We start from the raw sequence: 19656 nt of genomic DNA on the forward strand, positions 1-19656 counted from the left end.
AATGTATGGGTTAAAGATTAAATAATATATGTGTATTATTTAACATGCTTTCTCCTCCTAAAAAAAACTGCTCAAGATTTGCAGCTTTTTTTTTTTTTTTTTTTTTTTCTGGTACTATTATAATCTCTAGCTTTTATTTACAGGAGTGTTAAAGTAATTGAAAATTTAATTGATGTTAATTACAGAATGAAATATGAAACAAAATGAAAATTTATCACACTCCCTTTTTAATGTTACCACTTTATTTTAAACTTAAAACTCTTTTTCTAAAGGTTTAAAAATTCACAGAAACAAATGTGGCAAATAAAATTAATAAATGACAAATATTTGCAAATTTCTACAAAGGGTTCAGCAGAAGGGGAAAAGCGATAGCAAATAGATATATATATTCTAAAGTTAATAATTATTTAACTGTTAATAATCAGAATTTCTTAATACATTTCTTAATACAACAGAAAATGGGAAATCCATGGACTGAAAATGCATACTGCTTCTCAAATGTCCATAGCGAAGCAGACATTGGTGATATTTCCTCATTCGGTAATAAACCAAGCTATCATATTCTATTGATGATCACTTTTATAACTGTTGCTAAATCCATATTTTACTCAAAATTAGGAATGTTGTGCTTATAACTGAAGATTAACCCTGTTCAGTTTTAATCGAGCAAGACTGAAATAACTGGAATTTTTATATCATCTGTTCACATGACAGCAGCAAAAGGTATGCCAAAGATCATCTTGCACTGCTAAGCTGTGCTACTACCAGGTGTGTAAATATGAAACCAGAATTTTTGTATAGAAAATACAAACTTATTGTACACACACACACACACACACACACACACAAAAAAAAAAAAAAAAAAAAAAAAAAAAAAAAAAAAAACTTTATTTGAAATACTGTCCATTGCCAGCTATGTATTTTCCCCCATCTCTATGGCAATTTATGCTGTTTTTATTATAAACTGTTGCTCTTTTGAGGCAAAGTCATTCAGCCATTTTCATAAGAAATGAAGTGCTGCTGTGCAAGTGCATGCAAATAAACATTAGTTACAGAGAACCAAGTCTGGTGAGTAAGCCGCATGATTCAGGTTATTTTCCAACTGAAGACCTGAATTGATTTTTTGACTGGTTTTGCTCTGTGTCATGGTGCATTATTGTGCAGTAAAATGAGTTTGTGTTGTGTTTTCTGATATTCTGGTCGTTTTTCATGCAATGCTATTGTTACATCAGGTTTTAGCAGCTCAATAATAGATACACCCATTTGATCCTACCAACACAGAGCACTGTCTTCTTTCCATTGCAATTTCGTCTTCCAATCAATGTTGATGATTCACCTAGATTTACCCATGATCTTTTATGCTTAGGTTTCTCAAAATACATCTACTTTTCATCACCTCTCACAATTCAATAGAGAAATGACTTTCTTTTGTACCTGGTGAGCAGCATTTCACAAGTGGTTTTTTGGTTTTCTAGCTGCCTTTCCTTAAATTCATGTGGAACCCATTTTCCCACCTTCTAGATCTTTCCCATGGCTTTCATCAAACTTACGGAGATAACTTCATGAGTTATATTTAATCCATCTGTGTGTTGTTCTTATTGAGTTTGAGTGTCAATCAATGTCACCCAACAATGTTTGCAATTGACTGTCTTCAAATGTTTTTAGAGGTCTTCCACAGTTTTTTATTTCTCTCATCAAAATCGACACTTCTGATTTCTTAAACCACCCAAAACACTGATTTACCAAGACCGTACCCACCATAAGCTTTGACAAGCATTTGATGTGATTCTGCAGCAGTTAAACTTTAACAGAAAATTAATGCTTTCCACAAATCGTAGTTTGTGGGCACATATCTCAACATGTTCAACACTATTAAAAACTACACCATATGAAACAATACAAGTTATATGAAACTTATACTTGCAACAATAAAAGTTATATGAAACTTGTATTGTTGCAAGTCAAAAATCTTAGTCAGCTATTAAAGAAATAAAATGGTGCAAATGATGCGATTTGAAGGTTAATTACATTGACAGCTACTACAATCCAGTTTCCTTTTTACACACCTGGTATGTCTCCTTGTTCAGTATGCTTGCATAGTGGTAGGGAAGCCAGCTGCCATAACGTTAGATTCTAAATCAAATCCCAGAGAGGGCATGGAAATATATAACTGACTATCACCTTTTCTTGCAGATAAAAAATTACTCGCTTCCCTGTGGTACACCCCGGGCAGTGCTCTCGGTGATGATAAATAGGTCCTGCCCACGGGATAAAAAAAGATACTGTTATGAAGAAGATTAAAAAAAAAAAGTGTACTTATAACCTTGAATGATAATTTTTTCAGGAAAAGTCTAGTATCTGCCAAGTGTTGGCGATCAACAAGGAGTGCTTGGTGCATTTTGCTTCTTCTCGTGACAGATTGCTAGATTTAAGTTAGCTGAATATCTGCCATGGAAGAGCAAGGTGCTTGTAATTGTATGTTGTAGGAGCAATATTCTGCTCAGAGTTAAATTATATGCTTTAATGTTATTTTATTTCGAGAACCAGAGCTCAGAGCACTGAAAATAAAAATAGGTATGCTAACACTAAAAGAAGTTTGCATTTCTGGATCTGAATATGAAGCATAAGAATTTTTAAATTAGGTTGGAAAGTTTAAAAAAGAAAAGAGAATGTCAAAAATGGGAAGAAGGAAGATTTGTTAACTGTTTTATTGGAAACTGGCAGAACTGAAACACAAACTTCAGAACAGAAATCAAAGATGTCGACTTTGTGAAAGAAATTCTGATCATTAGAGTGAAGAACAGAAAAAGAAAGTAAGAAATGGAAGATGAAAATAGAAAAAAGAATACAAATGGAAGAAAAAAGATTGAGAATAGAAAGAGCAAACTAGCAAAGACTAATTAGCTAAGTAGCAAATCGAATTAGCAAAGATTTTAGCAACTCAAAGAGTTCCAAAATAATTCAAAGCGGAAATATTATTGAAACTAATTGAAGAAAAAGCTTTAGATGTCCTCATCTACACAAAGGAAGATCTACAGAATTATGAAAAAGTGAAAACTCTTATTCTAAAGGAATATCAACCTACTCCTCAACCTGCTGAAAACATTTTAGAAGATCTACACGTTATTCCAGTGAAATGCATATTCAGTTTGCTTCACAACTGGCAGCCACATGGGACTATCACTGTAAACTAAAAGAAGTAGAAGATTTTGGAACACTCTGGAAATTAATTACTTCTGAGAAATTACTTCAAGCTTATGGAGAAACAACAGCATAAATAGCGAAATGCCAAGGAAATAAATGACCAAAACCACAAATACATGACAAGCTAAAGAATGCGATATCTGTTTTGCAGCAAAACAAAAATCTTTTAACAATCTTTTAACAGGAAATAAATGACCAAAACCACAAATACATGACAAGCTAAAGAAAGCGATATCTGTTTTGCAGCAAAACGAAAATCTTTTAACAATCTTTTAACAAAATGAAGCTAAACAACCACCGAGATTCATGGATACATGTATACAAAATAAATATATTCCTCCACATGGGACAAGAAATTTTTTGTAGCATTAGAAGTATGAATGGGAGCATTGCCGTGCTGGTATACCCAATTACAAAGAGAATTGTCATATGCAACTGCATCTCAGAATTGTCATATGCAACAGATCCATTTGTCATATGCAACTGCAATCTCATTCATTTGGCATTGAGAATGGTAATGATTGAGCCATTTTTATGTGAATCATATATAACCAGATTCCTTGATTCACCTATGAACAGTATTTTTGGATATTTGCTATCCACAAGCCCTTGTAATTTGGTGAACCAACGTTTTCTGAGTCAAAGCCATTCTTTGTATTTACCTATCACTGTGAATATCCGTTACTTACGGTCTTCCCGAACATGGTTTTGGCTGATGTGGTGTCTAACAAGAATACACGATAAATCATGCTTACAGATCCGATTCTGAAGTTTTGAAATTTCTTTAATAACCTACCATGCAATTTAAAGTTCAGAATCCTATTAAATTTAACATCAGAAATTTGTGTAGCTTTAGGCATACTTAGACACAGTTCAAATGATCTTTTTTCCTTTTTAAATTTTTTAATAAATTAAAATTAAGTTTCAATGAGGGCATTATCATATAAAAGGCTTTATGTATTTATCCCACCATGATTGTTGCTAACTAATTTACATAAAATTACATTTGCCTCCAAACATATATTTATTTTTTCTGAAAGACAAATTGATATTTTTGTTAAATATTTACTTGAATGCAAGGCACGTTTTTAATAATTTTACAATTTATTAAACATATTTTAATTGGTTAATTTTAGACATTCCTGTTTTTCTTAACCATGTAATTTACTTGGGTCTATAAACTTTTGGAACAGAGTGTATTATTAAACGCATGATGGACATATGATGCAAGAATTTCAGTATCTTGTACCATCAGTATCTTGGTTCTTCTGGCATTCATTCACAAGAACATGAGAACCTGAAGGGAAAGCTGATGTCGCCTATAACAGATAAGATTTATTTTGGAAAAATCTTTCCTGAGAAATTCGTAAGACCTCGATAATATCAGAAGTAGCTCATTCAATTGAACCAATGTATGTTAAACCTTTGAACAGTGTTTGATTACAAAATTTGGAATATTTAAAAAAATTTGAGGAAAACAAACCAAATTAAAAAAAAAAAAAAAAAAAGCTGGTTATGGCATTAGTGCATAAAATACAGCAATACCACTGATGGACAGCATTATGCATATCTTGCAATGTTTCTGCTTCTTTTCTATGCATGTAAGGGCACTAGCCGTAGATTATATTCGCAGAGAGAGAGAAAAAGACAACTAAAATATAAACTTCTCAAAATATTTGTTAAAAGTAACATGAATAAAACTTGTAATTTAGGTATCTACAGCTGAAGTTAAACAACAGCTGTTCCACACATACATTATTCACTTTCAGAAATAGCTTCAGAACTGGATGTCTTCTTGTTCCACAGTCAAGAACACATACTTTAAAGACTCAGTTATATTACAGGTAGCCAGCAACATAAAACCATATCACATGTGACTATTAAACTGAATGAGGTGTTCAGCCAGACAACCAACAAATGGATTGTGCAGCGCTTGCTTCACCTAATAAATGAACTTCAGAAACTGAAGATGCATGTCAGTATCAATTTCCAACTGCATCATGCTGATTGATGGGAGGTTAAGAATATGATGCCAGCTTTATAAAGCCATAGATCGAGCGTGCCAAGTTAGAACTGTACAAGTTCATATTGACTTAGTTGCGTTAGGGGAAATTTTCTTTTGGCAATTAGAACTTAAGCACTTGTACCAAACACCCTCACTGCATCTAAGCATACAGATCTGTTGAAAGATCAAAACATCTGTAAGTGCTTTTCTGTCATCTGGATGGAAGTGAAATACATCGGCAGGACAAATGTTTTTATCACAGATACTGGTTAGCTATTACTGGGTTCAAGTACCATCAACTGCCCTTGTCACAGATCCCAGTTAACTGTCACCTGGTTCAAAAAACATTATACTGAATTCTACCTTCTACAATAGCAAATGAAATTCCATTGACAAAACTTACAGATAATCTGGAAAAAAGTGTGCCTATTATTCACCATCAGCTTCCTTATCTGATTTACAGGAAATTCAAGACGATGCTTAGCAGACCACATCTCTAGAACATTTTCACGAGCCAGCTGAATCCATCCTCTGTCAGTGGCAGCCTTTTTAAGGTCTAAGGAATAGCCAGTTGCTCAATCAAGTATCTCTAACTCAGTATACTGGTCTATATGCGAACTCATGTTAATTTCTAAAGACAAAGTTTCACAAGAGTAGCATTTTTTTTTTTGTAAGAACACAGGTGTAAAGTACTAAAATACATACTATGTCATTAAATGTGAAAACCAAGGAGGCAACTTTTGAGCATTCTTATGTGAAATCCTAATCTGCCAAAAGATTTGGAAAAGTATACAATTAACAATGAGAATGGTAAATATTCAAAAGCACTATCAGTTGATGTGTGAGATCTGGCTAGAATCAAAAACCATTAGAATTCTAAAGAAATTAATCTTTTAATTATGGGTATTTCAATGAAACTTCAGAAGATCGACAAAAAAAAAAAATAAATAAATAAATAAATAAAATAAAATAAATAAAAAAATAAAATAAAATAAAATAAAATAAAAAAATAAATAAATAAATAAATAAAAAATAAAAATAAAAAATAAAATAAAAAAAAAAACTATTCAGTCCCAAGTACTTTTTCCAGTGAAGCAATAATATGAGCAGGTTAACACAGTAAATGTACACTGATCTTTTCTTATGATCTTAAAAGAATGGATAGGAACTACGGGTGAAAATCACAAAAATTTGCAATTTGCTGAATGCAAATGACAACTGAGAGTATAAAAAACAGCCATAACATATATAAATCCAATATTAATGATGAATTATTTCAAACCATACATTTGTACAGCTTACAGCTCATTTCTGGAGTAGCTAAAAATACCAAAAGAAGTAGCAGCATTCAAATGCTTTCTTTAGGAGATGCTTATCTCAAGATATCGATTTCCATATACTTTTCTGAACAATTTCAATGCAACAGCTGCAGCAGAGTGGAATTTAAAAGCTTGTTTGAAGTTTAAGTTTAGAAAGTTCTCTTGAATTTCTGTCTACAGAAGACATCATCCAAAATTACTTACCATAAAAGGTCATCAATTTACAGCAGATTGTAAATGCTAAAAATATATTTTTTACAATCAAGGTCAAAGGATGTTATGCTTTGGAAATATTAATACATTTATCCTATACAAGGATTGTACTGATTGTCTAGGATGACAAAAATGGAGCTGGTACTCCTAGTCTATTTACCATCTTAGTACTATGAAATAAGCGCAAAAATTTACCATAAAACTCTTTTTTTTTTATGCCAAAGTGCTAGAAACAATGCAACACCTACAGTGTTTTGTACCCATAAAGTAACACTGCGCAGGAACTAAAATATATTCAAATAGCTTCATAAACAAAGAATGCTATCTTGTATTGATAAATACAGTATAGTACCAAAAATGTATTTTCCTTCCTTTATCATCCTTCTTAACAATACTTTCCCACAAATTAATTATTGTAAGGATGCAGTAACATATTACAGAGAACATACAAACTTGCATCAACACTCAAATAGGCACAACATTTTAGCTTTGCTCATTAAGAGTTGTGTTTAAATAACAATTATTAGCTACTTAACTAGAATGCAAAATTATTTATTTATTTATTCTGTATTTCCAAAACCTTTGATTTATGAGACTGACATTGAGATTATTATATAAAGTAATAAAGTGATAAAAATTGTTTTCAATAACAAGAAAGTAAATCCCCAAATAATAAATCTCATGATCAGATGAAATCGGCATGCCATCCAGAGGGTTAATCTATAGAGACTTGGACTTGATATGCTTTTTAGAGACATGAAATATGAAAGTTCAGTTCTACACTTACTAAAAGATTTGAACTACATATTCTTCCAATAATTACACAGATGTGCTCGCCACTTATACAATGAGAGTTGGAATGCAATAGTCCTATACATTCTTACCTACTTAAAAGTACAGATTCAGAAAGGCATAAGACCCAATCAACTAACTCCAGAAGGTGGCGAGTTAACATCCATGATATTTCAATTTGGATATTACTATATAGACTATAAGGCTTTTCCTTTTAAGCAAAAAGAAAACAGAAACAACTGTATCCTTGCAGCCTTGAACCTTCCAGCTGTTACCTGGACCTGCTAATCATTTACATCAGAATAGCACTAACAATGGGATGTGATAATTCCTATTGTTTATGTTACTGTCAAGGATTTTAGTTAATAAAGGGCTATTAACAGTTTGGGAAACAAACAAAAAAAAATTATACTAGATTTTGAAAGCATAAGTATATTGGGTCCTTCAGGACCAAATGATTACTTAACAATAGTAATCGAAAGATGACCTACATTTTTATTGCTTAAATAAATTTCATTCAAATGCAACAGTTTTCAGCAAATCTACACACATCTCTGACAGACCCAGTATAAAAAATGACAAATCTTGATCCTCTTTTGTTCTAAATTTTAACACTATTCGTAAGAAAAATGTTACTGAAAATTTTAAGTGAACTGAAATACATCACATTTTATAATATATGAGAGAGAATAATAATACTGTAGGTTTTATGTTTCTATAATTATTTAAAAATTCCAAATTAAACACAATAGCCATTTCATTTTATTGAATGAATGCAGTAACATATTACATAATTTATTGTTTAGTATGCTTAACAGTTATATTAGCAGATGCATCATAATGAAAATGGAATTTAAAATTCACACACTTGCCATACTCATATTTTATTAAGTATGGAAGAGCACAACTTTGCTCTTATTATTTAAGAACTATATATCCAAAAATCTTTTAATTTATTACCGTTGAAGAACCGACTGTTTCTCTTTCACAGTTTGCCAAAGCTTGAGCAAGGAGTCTATCTTCTTCCTCTTGAACATTTCTTAAAAAATAGGAAAAGTTTATATATATATACGAGTTGAATTTATAATAAATATGGCAAATGTATATAATAATGTTATGTATAAATCAGTAAACATATTATGAGATCTATCAAACACATCAATTACATATTTCCTTCTAAAACTATGTCAAAACTTCTACCTACCATAAAGAACATAAAAATCAGATAGCAAAAGTTGGGACACAAAAGTTCAATTAACCTTTGCCACCTGTCTTGAGCTAAGAAACGTGAAACAAAATGTTTAAAAGATATCTAATACAGTTAAAAGAGTTTCTTGATAATTATCTCTGCGATGCAAACCAATACATTCTAATTGAGTTCAAAACAAATAAATTTTGATTATATTATATATTATATGGAACATGAGCATGTTATTTTCATTCTTGTTTCAAATTTAAGTTTATTTTAAATCAGTTAAAAAATCAGTCATATATCTTAAGAGGACAATTATTTAACTTATGAAAATGCATAATATCTTAAATGCCATCATCTAATTTTTACGACATTCTCTTTTCAAAATATTTTCTTTTAATTAAACCACATTTTTACAGTCATTGTATTCCTACAGCAAAAGAATGCATATAAAGTGTTATATCTGTGGCTATGCATACTTTATTTGTTTAGTGAGCATAATAAAAAATTCCAGTGAAAACAAAAGTTACAATTTCACTCAAAGTTTGACCCTGGTTTTCAAAATGATTAAACATTTATTTGTCAAGTAGCAAATCTTTAAATTGAAATATGAGTAATTCACTACAGAGATTTATGATATTTTCTGGGAGTCTCCCATAATCATGCAGATCCCATGTTATGAAACTGATATTTTCATAGCAAATTAATGATTCAGAGAGCAAAAATTGTGGACATTTTTATATAATCTTTCATAATCAGATGAATCCTACTGTATAAAATTGACATCTTCAGAAGTCTACAGAAGATTCATTATCCATCAAGCAAAGATTCAGGAATAACTCATACACGTCCTACTGAATGAAACTTAAATTTTTCGAAACAAATTCATCATTCACTCAGCAAGAATTCAGTATACTTTCAGATATTTTCCATAAATATGCAAACTATAACGTATACAACTGACATTCCCATAGCAAATTTATGCATTTTATGTTACTGATAATCACTTTATTATTACTATTATTTACATGTTTCGTCCTAAGGCACTACACGGAAGGGAAGGATGCCTTCGTGGAAGACCTTCTAAGGGAAACTGGCTCGTATTAACATGTCACACACGGAGAAAACCACAAAAATGCCGATGCAACCAGCCAGATCGTGGAATTTCGAACCTTATACCGAACTACCAATGTTCAGGAACTAAAGCATGCTTTACACTGCACAAATAAAATATTGCTTCATCATTGAATATTACACAGATGGCAAAATTACTGACTTGCAGTCCTTAGAAAATTTAATCATCTGACTAAATGTTACATCTTTATTTACCATTTTTAGAGTAAAAAAACTTTGCTTCTGAAAAAGGATGACTTACATCAGATTGTACTCAAAACTGATAATTCAAATCTTGTACCAAATTTAAGGTTGCTTTGTTGCCTAATTTCAAATCCTCTGTCTTGATTTGAAAACTTTCCCATTACTTTTATCATCTTAAGCTTTTTTTATTCTCTTTTAAAAAGCAGAAGTTTTTTTATAGCAGGCAAAATTAGATTTCACTGCTTTACAATGCACATTTTAAGTTACAGTTAAGTGGGAAAATAAATAGTGTTCTGGAAATTTTACAGCTCCAAACACAGAAACCATTCCTTACACACCAAGTTTATTACAACATGCGAAAAAAATCAGAACATTACGTTGTGAAGATTGGTCAATATGGCTAACACTGCTTTCATATCATATAAAATTTATTAACTAATGGATAAATTAATGAGGATTCGCACATATAGCAAAACCTCAGTTTCATTTCCAAAACAGTGGAATATTTTTCGATGGTCATTAATGAGCTCATCTTCTCGTATTCCAGTTGCATACTGCAGTGGACACAAATAAACACAGCTGGCATCACAAGTTCATGCCTAAATGGCAGCGAACAACTCCCACTCACAAATTTGATTTTTACTCCAATGCATGCAGATGAAATAATCCAACACTTTTTAGTACAAATGATTGGAATTCACAAATTAGTTGCTTTTACTTTGCAATGGGAGTACTAAATAATTTCCTCCATTACACAGGTGAATATGGCAGTTTTTTCAGGAATTTGTATGGCCATATTTTGAATGCATGTTATGATGGAGAAGATTTTTAGCAATGAGAAATGCCACACTGTGTACCATTTCATGTTCCAATGTCTACCAGACACAAAACTATGTTTAGGTATATATATTAATTACATTTTTGATAATAATAATATCACATGCCTTACTAATCTGGAAAATAATTATCTAACATATCTTATTACATTTTGAAAACTTAGTATTAATATTAACCCTTTGACAAGCGGTGGTCATGCCCTGAAACCACCAATTTTCAAATTTTTTTCTCCTCTTCTCTTCAAAATTTTTGAGTGAAAATCGATTGATTACTGATCTTTTACCTCTAAATAACACAAAATGACTAAAGAATCATACATGTTTTAGGTCTTAGTACTTCAAATCAGAAAATAACTTCCTTTTATTAATATAAAAAAAAAAACTTTAAATTAAAAAAATTATTCATCGCACATCAAGATTTCTATCATAAACAATAAAAAATAGCAATAATTAAACTGCATATATACAAAAAAACTCTCTATATGTATGGCATTTGCTTTGCAGTTTCAGGGGGCGACCACTGCCCCACTAGAGCATTGTGACACAATGCTCTAGAGGCTCGGTGGTCACGCCTTGAAACCACTGTTCTTCACAATGGCGTTTGCTTGCTTCTCAGATAGGAATGTTTATTTTTACCCAGATATAGATAAGGAGTTTTGAAACCAGAGAGTTATTTTATTACTAAACAATACATGCACCTGCCCATTAAAAGGTCTTTCTTTTCCAGACTTTTCTCTAACCTCAACACACTTGCTCCCCAAGCTAGTATTGTGATTTTATAAATTATTTCCTGTGGTTTAAATTTAATGTAAATATACTTTGCTATAATTAAAAATAGAAATTGCATTATTTATTTAAATTAAAAATATTTTCTGAATATTTTGGGTGAAATACGAATAAAATAAGTATGAATGAGAAACGAACGATCCGTACCAAAGCCAAAAAGACCAAGCCCCCCCCCCCATTAACATAAAAAACCACAAATTTCATGTGCCAGATGAAAAGAAACTAAATAACGCTGGACATATACTAGTGAAATTTAGATCCAGGCAGTGTACTTTTTGTAGCACAAGGAAGAAACCTCATAAAAGATACATATGCAAAACGTGCAATGTGGGTCTATGCGTGTACCAAAAAGACAAAACATGCTTTGAACAGTGTCACAAAAAAAATTTGTTCTTTGAGATTTAAAAAAAAAAAAAAAAAAAAAAAAAACATTGAAGCTTTTTTTTACCCTTAATTTTCTGAGTTTTTTAATCCACTTAGCCAAACGTCCTTATTATGTAGGTCACTGCTACAGAAAAATTACATAAATGTTTATTTTTTAATTTTTTCTGACGATTTTCTTTGTAAAATAATGTAAAAAAATTATATATAATGCAATTCTTACATACATTTTTTTTAATTCGTAAATTTAGTCATTTATTGGAAACGTGCACGGAGAAAGGTAAGTTTTTTCCCCCTACTACCTCAGTAAGTTTCAAAGTCCTAGACGTGCGGTGGTTTGATGGTTTCACAGTGCGACCACCACCCACAAAACAATGGGCAAGAGTAGATTTTTTAAATTCATATATTCTTTGTCTTTATGATCATAATATTCAATTTCTACAGTTTTTAGTTAAAAAAATTATAAAAATAATATTGCGCGCATCAAAGAGTTAAAACATTATTATACCTACAGATTAAAAAGTTATCAAAATATAATGGCAAATAACAAAGCATTTTTATTAAAATTATTATTTGTTATAGCATAACATGTTTTTAGAAAGAGCATAAAATTGTAAATTCCTACATTGCATGTATTTGGGAAGAAATAATCGCTTAATTTGCAACTGCAAAAGATTTAATAAATTTGATACTTTCGTTAGTGTCTAGAATATTTAATTGCCAAAACTAACATACTTAAATATCCAGTTTGTAACACACAAATTTCATATCCCACAAGTCTTCTGTAGTGGCCGTTTTATCAAGAAAGAACCATACATTTTATGTTAAAGACTAAATATAAAAGCAAATTTATTATAAACTACTTTTCTACAACTCTACAGGGTCCTAACATTTCAGATGCTGAAATACTACAGTAAAACTTCAATAAAATGTTATCTCTAAACATTTATTTATTAAAGCTGTCTGTATTTTTTAAATTAAAATTTATTTTTTAATACACATAAAGTTCTTTTTTTGTTTAGACTCATTTTTTCTAATTAAATTTGAAAATTTCATATAACAGGAAAAGAGATCAATATAAAGCCCCTTTAGTTTATACTCAGTCCCTCAAACAATCGAAAAACTGAAAACAAAAATAGTTTTAGACTTACTTGGGTTTAGTTTCATTCATAGACTTTTGCAAAGCTAGAGCCAATGCTTCATCTTCAGACTGAAAGAAAATCCTTAGAAATAAACAAGAACTTTAAAAAAATTAATAAACAATAAAAAAAATCTGAAATATTTCAGATTTTAATGATCACTCAAAAGGGCTTGACAAGGATTTTTTATGCACTCGCTCAGTCTGCCAGTCTGTCCTAGCATTCACTCCTGCTAACCCATTTATTTTTGTCTTTTTAGTAACATTATTAAGCATCATTTTCTTCACACTTAACATACAGTTCAACAACAAAATCACAAAATTTCTGAAAATTTAAATTTCTTTCTGTTCAGTTTTCTTGGTAAGATGGCTTACAAAACCTCTTTTTGTCTTTTTATCATTAAACTTTAGTGTGTTATCTTTTTCTATTAAATATAATGTTCTTTGCACATATGCGACATAAAATTCAATTTGACAGCAAAATCATAAAATATTTTAAAATGGCATACCTTTAGAATTTCTGATAGTCTCACACAGGAGATAAAAATGTTTTATTCTGTATTGTTTTACCACTGCTCGCTTTTGAATCCTTGAATTTGTTACTTAAATATCCATTAAAAATTTCCCATATCTATATAATATAACTTTATGAAAATATTGAATACAGTCAAAAGTCTTTAATCCGAATGTCCATAATCCGGAATGATCTATAATCTGGACCTCAAAGCTACAAAACTTTCTGCGCATAATGTATAACGGACAGTATATGCTAAGCTAAAATGATCTAATTATCTATTTCAGTTAATGTTGCAGATTGCATTGTTCTTTAATCTTCTAATTGGATCCGGCTTATTATTTTTTGCAGACTGTTAGAACAATTTTATAAAAGTAAGCTTGAACTATGTCAAAAAGAATTTCCGATTCTGGAGCTGCCGGAGGATCTACAAAGCGAAAGTATGTTTCGATGTCCATCAAACAAAAAGTGGAATTACTGCAAAAAATGGTTAAAGGCATATCCTTTGTTTCTCAAACCATTCCAAAATCTGTTTATCAATTTTACGCTACTCTGCAGAGGAGGAGGGGGAAAATGTCGCAGCGCGCAATGAACTGGAAGTTGATCTGTCAACACTATCCTTATCTTCAGGGTAGATGTTTTTATTTTATTCGGCCTATAATTCCTAACTAAATGTAGTATTTCATCTCGATGTACTCCGTCTTTGATATGATTTAAATCAAATTCCTTGTCATTATAAATATCACGAATACACATCAAATAATTTTCTGGTTGCAATTTTCTAATTTCGACTATGCGTAATGTGCATGCGCGCGTTGAAAGAAATGCTTAATAAAGTAAACAAATAAATATTAAGCTTTTTTTTGATAAATTTTGATACCCTTTAGATCATAATTGCTTTTTATTTCATAAATTATGGTTTCATATTTTTAATTTTATAATTTCTGAATGCCATCTTACCAGATTTAAACTGATGATCTATAATATGGAAAAAGCGATAATCCGGAATCGCCGAAGTCCCAACGAGTTTGGATTAAAGATTTTCGTCTGTATTTTTATTAGTTTATTGAGTTAAATGTATTTTTATTATTTAAATCAATCCGATTAAAAGTTAGACATGAATATTAAGAACTGCACCTATTGCTTTCATACAACTTCGTTTGTTATTCCACAAGAGACAGCTTTAGTCTGATATATAATTATTTTAAATTTTGCAGAATGGCAACAGACTCACATGAAAAGTGAAACATATTTACAGCGATTTGATGCAAAATCACATTTAATAATAATAACAAAAATACTAACAACAACAGGAAAATATTCCCCTTTTGAGGTGAAATATAGTACTGTCAAGTTTAAGGAGTGACAAAAGAGAAACTACATTATTATCACTGTTTCTCAATCCTTTTTAAATGACCAAAAGTTTTTAATGACCCAATAATAATAAAATTTCAATAACAAAACCAACAGGAAAATATTCCCCCTTTCGAGGTGAAATATATTACTGTCAAGTTTAAGAAATGACAAAAGAGATCATTATTATTATCACTATTTTTCAGCCCTTTTTAAATGACCAGAAGTTGCTGAGTGATTCAACACCATGGTGTCCTACTCATTAGCACGACTGGTGCAAAAGAGAGTGCAAGAGAAAGTTGGTGACGGGAGCTCCTTTTTATTGTGCAACCCAATGTTTAGCAATGGAGCCAATAAAGGAGAGAAGACAGAAGAGAAAGCGAAAAGTAAGTATGAAGTTGTCCTTGTATGCATACAGAAGACCATATTCAGTCCATTGCCTACAGCACCTCATTACCTGACGCTTCTCACAGTTGCTGCCACCAGCACTACCCAGCTCTCAACATCTCAGTGTAAGTGCCTCTGCTCTTACATTATGATCCTGATATACCCCCACACTTGCTGAAAACATCAAGCTGACATCCTCCCCTAAAGATAACAACACTGGAAAACTAAAACTTTGCACCGCAGTAATCAAAAACTGAAGTCCCAAGTTTGAACTTTAGCTGTTAAGGAAAATTTGACCTACTTTAACATATTCCTTTCTAGTATAATCAATAACTGTAGTGGTTAATTCAAAATCTCATTTCAAATATACAGGAAAAAGTATTTATAATTAACAGAATATTATAATTAATATTTCCATCATATCAATGTACGTATTCTTTATGGATAATTCCCTGTGCATCGAAAAAGGTAATCAAACATTGTTTTAACCCTTGATTTTCCGAAACGAAACTTTCTCGATTTTGGCGATGAGAGACCAGGTCACTCTATGCTTTGGCATTTCGTCTGTGGATCATACGTGACATAGCATGTTTCATCTCCTGTGACAACTGACTGTAAAAATGTGTCATCTTTATCTGCTGCATTGATGAAGTTGCCACAGGAGTCCAATCGCTGCTGATTTTTTTCATCGCTTAAGTAATGAGGGAGAAACATCGCACAAAGTTCCTGTTTAAACAAATCCTGCGTCAATATCGTTCAGACAAGTTTACGAGGAAGATTCAAATCGTTCACCATTATTCGGACGGACAAACGGCGATCTTGTAGCAATACTTTCCTAACTCTTTCGACATTTACCATCGTTCTGCTCATCATCGGTCTTACGCTGTGATCCTCCTCCTCCACACTTTCACGGAAAAGTTTGAACCACTGAAATACTGTCTTGCAAGATAAAAGTTTCTTCGCCATATACACTTCGAAGCATTTCCAAGATTTCCGTAGCAGTTTTAACCATTTTAAAACAGAATTTCAGATTCGTTTTCTACTCCATTACACAATGCACTAACACCTTTCCCGTTTAAGTGACTGCACGAACAAACACAAAACAAAAAACTTTGCAAATGACCCTGAACTTCAATGTTGCATACCGAAGTTGAAAGTGCATGTGTCAGGTTGTCGGGCTGTTCTCATTTTCGAAAGGAGGGGTGAGTCACCTTACTTTTCGGTCTCACCTTTTATATAAGCAAGACTAAGATTGTTATTCGTTTCTTATGGCTGGCATACATACCAGACAAAAGGACAAAAAGATAACCTCAATTAATGAAAATGAACAAAAGAGGAGGAATGATTAAGAAAAATTCGAATTCCTCATGAAAGAGTAGACTACAGTCCTTCAAAATCTACTGTTTTCTGACTTATGCTTGGACGAATTTTATAAGTTTGAGTCTGAATTTTGAAAACTTTTTTTGCATAAAAATTTTAATCCATAGTTTACAAAAGTTTATTACCAGAGAGAAATACACATATATATAATCGCTAGCTATAGAAATCAAAATATTTTAAATTCAAATATTCTGCAAAAGAAGAAGGAAGCTTATTTCTGTTAGCAATTTTGTTGCATTTAGCAGCTTTACTACATTTGGCTCTATTCATGACTTATGCTCGCATCCTTGAAGAATTTCAGGATTTGCCGATAATAGTGGGTGGATGCATGACTATCATGAAATTAAATTTTCTGATTTTTCTGAAGATAACGCTTGCATCACAGTAGATCGAATCCAAGAACAATCTTTTTAATAAAGACAATCAGTATTCTTGTTAATAATATCCATTTTGAAAAGGTGAGCAAAGAAACAGTTAAGACACTTTGAAATTTTCATTCTAGGATAGGTGATTATTCTTTTGCTGTTTACAATACCAATCTGCAATGGATCCATTATATGCCACATGGACTAAGCTCTATATTCACCTACAGGTATAGAAAACGGATGAAAGAATCAGCTGAACAAAATTAAGGACCACTTGCAAATTTTGGCCGAAAATTTCAAGGACCAAAAATAATTTCACAAAAACCTAAGGACTTTTAAAGACTATACAGATAATATGAAAAATATAAAATAATGCAAACTTAATTATTTAACCATCATGCTTGGCTCCCATATAAGCAATAATTCTGCCCATTAATTTCTGTTAAAAATTAGCAAAAATTTATGAGCTATTCATTTATCATTCCCATAACTATTTTAAATACAAAATGGCCAATAGAACATAGAGCAGATCCTGACAATTTGATTTTATGATGACAATTACTTGTCCTAGAATTATGTACATGAAAAATATTTGCTTAAGGAGCTTTTTATAACTCTTGTTATGTCACGTATGTTTGTAAAATATGAAGCAGCTTTATTGAAGATGATTTTGATGTTGAAGAATTTGGATGCAATTATGATGTCTCCCCTGCATATTTCTTTTACATAACATCAAAAAAGTGTATATAAGGTGACCTCTTTTATACAAGATTGATTATGAAAGTGTTTTGAAATTCTTCATATAAAGAATAGTTGTTTAGGTTTTGAAAATGTTTTTTCATGATCCCATATGCAATTTTATATGAATAAAATTATCCTCTTATAAAGCAGTAATATAAATTATTCACACCACAAAATACAGTTTTATAATGTAAATGCATGCATTAAAACTTTCTGCCAAGCTTGTCTGTGTGAGGAAAGCTGCTCATAAAAGCAAAAATGTGCAGTTTCATATCATTTTATATTGCTTAAAAATTTAAAGTTAACAGAAAATATCCTGCCAGTAACAATCAGTTCAACATTTTGAGAATAATAAAATGTGACAAAAAATTTGACTATTTTTGTAAAATATGAAGCAGTATTATATATTTGTAAGTTTTATGAATAATATAAAATGCCTACATGGTTAAATATAACTTTTCCCATATACATATTAAAAATTGAATTTTTTTCAATAAAGGTGAAGTGAAAAATTTAATTTTATTCTAATCTACCTGAAATATAGTTCCGGTTTAAATTTCACGAGCAAAATATTAAATAATAACTATTTTATTTTTATATCACTTTACTTTTCATTTCATATTTAAAAAGAATTAAGTTTTTAACAAACTTACTAATCTTCCTTGAACTGAAGATACAACTGAAACCTCTGGCAACGGTGTAACGTGCTTCTTCTCAACATTAGAGGCACTAGTCTGGTTTGATGACCATGGAAATCTAGACTTTTTTAAGTTTTGGACTCTGGCAATGGCTGCAGCTCTAAAATGAAAATGCAAAATGTGAAAAAAGAGATATTGTTTAATTTTTCATAAACATCTATTAGCACATTAATCATACACTGGTTATCATAAATTAAGGAAAAATCACAAAAATAGCAATAACTCGCTCAAAAATAAGCCAAACCGTGTAAAATTTGAATATGTTGCCAAGTAAGAGTAGCTGAAAGTAAAACTCCAATCTGCAAATTAGTGGTGCTGCACTCGGAATACATCATCTGCGAGGAGCATAAAAGTCCATGTTTGAGAGCAAGCCCACATATTTCATTGTGATAGTGACATCAGAAATCTGAGATAGCCAATTCGTAACAATGATCTCCAGGCATCATCTGCCTGCAGAACCATGATGGAAAGCCATTGAGAGACTAGAGGCAGGACAAAGTTAAACAGAAGTGGCCAGATGGCTAAATGTAAGTCTTTCTGTGGTTCATAGACTTTGGAGGCAATTTCAAATCACAGATTCGGCACCTAGGAGGTTCAGCCAAGGACAGCCAACTGCTACAACAAGAGCCGATGACCGATATTTAACATTATGTGCACTCAGAAATAGAACTGCTACTCCAACTCTTCTTAGATCTTCCCTTGCTGCAGCCACCGGAAGGTTGGTGTCAACGTCAACTGTGTGTAGAAGGCTTCACGAAAGTGGTCTGTATGCGAGGCAAACAACCATTTGCATGCCGCTCAAGTCATGTCATAGGAGGGACCGTTTGCAGTGGGCACAACAACATGTCTACTGTACGGCTGAGCAATGGAAGGCTATTCTCTTTACGGAGGAGTCCAGGTTTTAGTCTAGAACGCAATAGTAGGCGTTATTTAATATGGAGAGAACCTGGAACCCATTATCATCCGTCAAACGTCCGTGAAAGAGATGCATACAGAAGAGGCAGTGTCTGCGCTTGGGGTGGCATCTCTTTGGGT

At 31.7% G+C, this 19656-nt stretch overlaps 1 protein-coding gene across 3 annotated transcripts in view; it reads right to left on the bottom strand.

Moving 5' to 3' along the window:
- Positions 1–19656, bottom strand: part of LOC118189459 (AN1-type zinc finger protein 2A) — a 51241-nt gene that overhangs the window by 4857 nt on the left and 26728 nt on the right. For all 3 annotated transcript variants that reach the window (XR_004758278.2, XM_035360060.2, XM_035360059.2), the window contains exons 6-8: positions 18577–18721; positions 13197–13255; positions 8494–8572 (exon numbers count right to left, since the gene is read on the bottom strand). Coding sequence is in view for 2 of the 3 variants with exons in the window: in XM_035360060.2 (XP_035215951.1) it covers positions 8494–8572; positions 13197–13255; positions 18577–18721 (283 nt within the window). In the remaining variant the exon portion in view is untranslated. The remainder of the gene's footprint in view (positions 1–8493; positions 8573–13196; positions 13256–18576; positions 18722–19656) is intronic.

The sequence above is a fragment of the Stegodyphus dumicola genome, chromosome 2 (assembly GCF_044657685.1).
Source record: "Stegodyphus dumicola isolate Sdum_Otavi_A_Nest chromosome 2, ASM4465768v1".
NCBI classification, from domain to species: Eukaryota; Metazoa; Arthropoda; class Arachnida; order Araneae; family Eresidae; genus Stegodyphus; species Stegodyphus dumicola.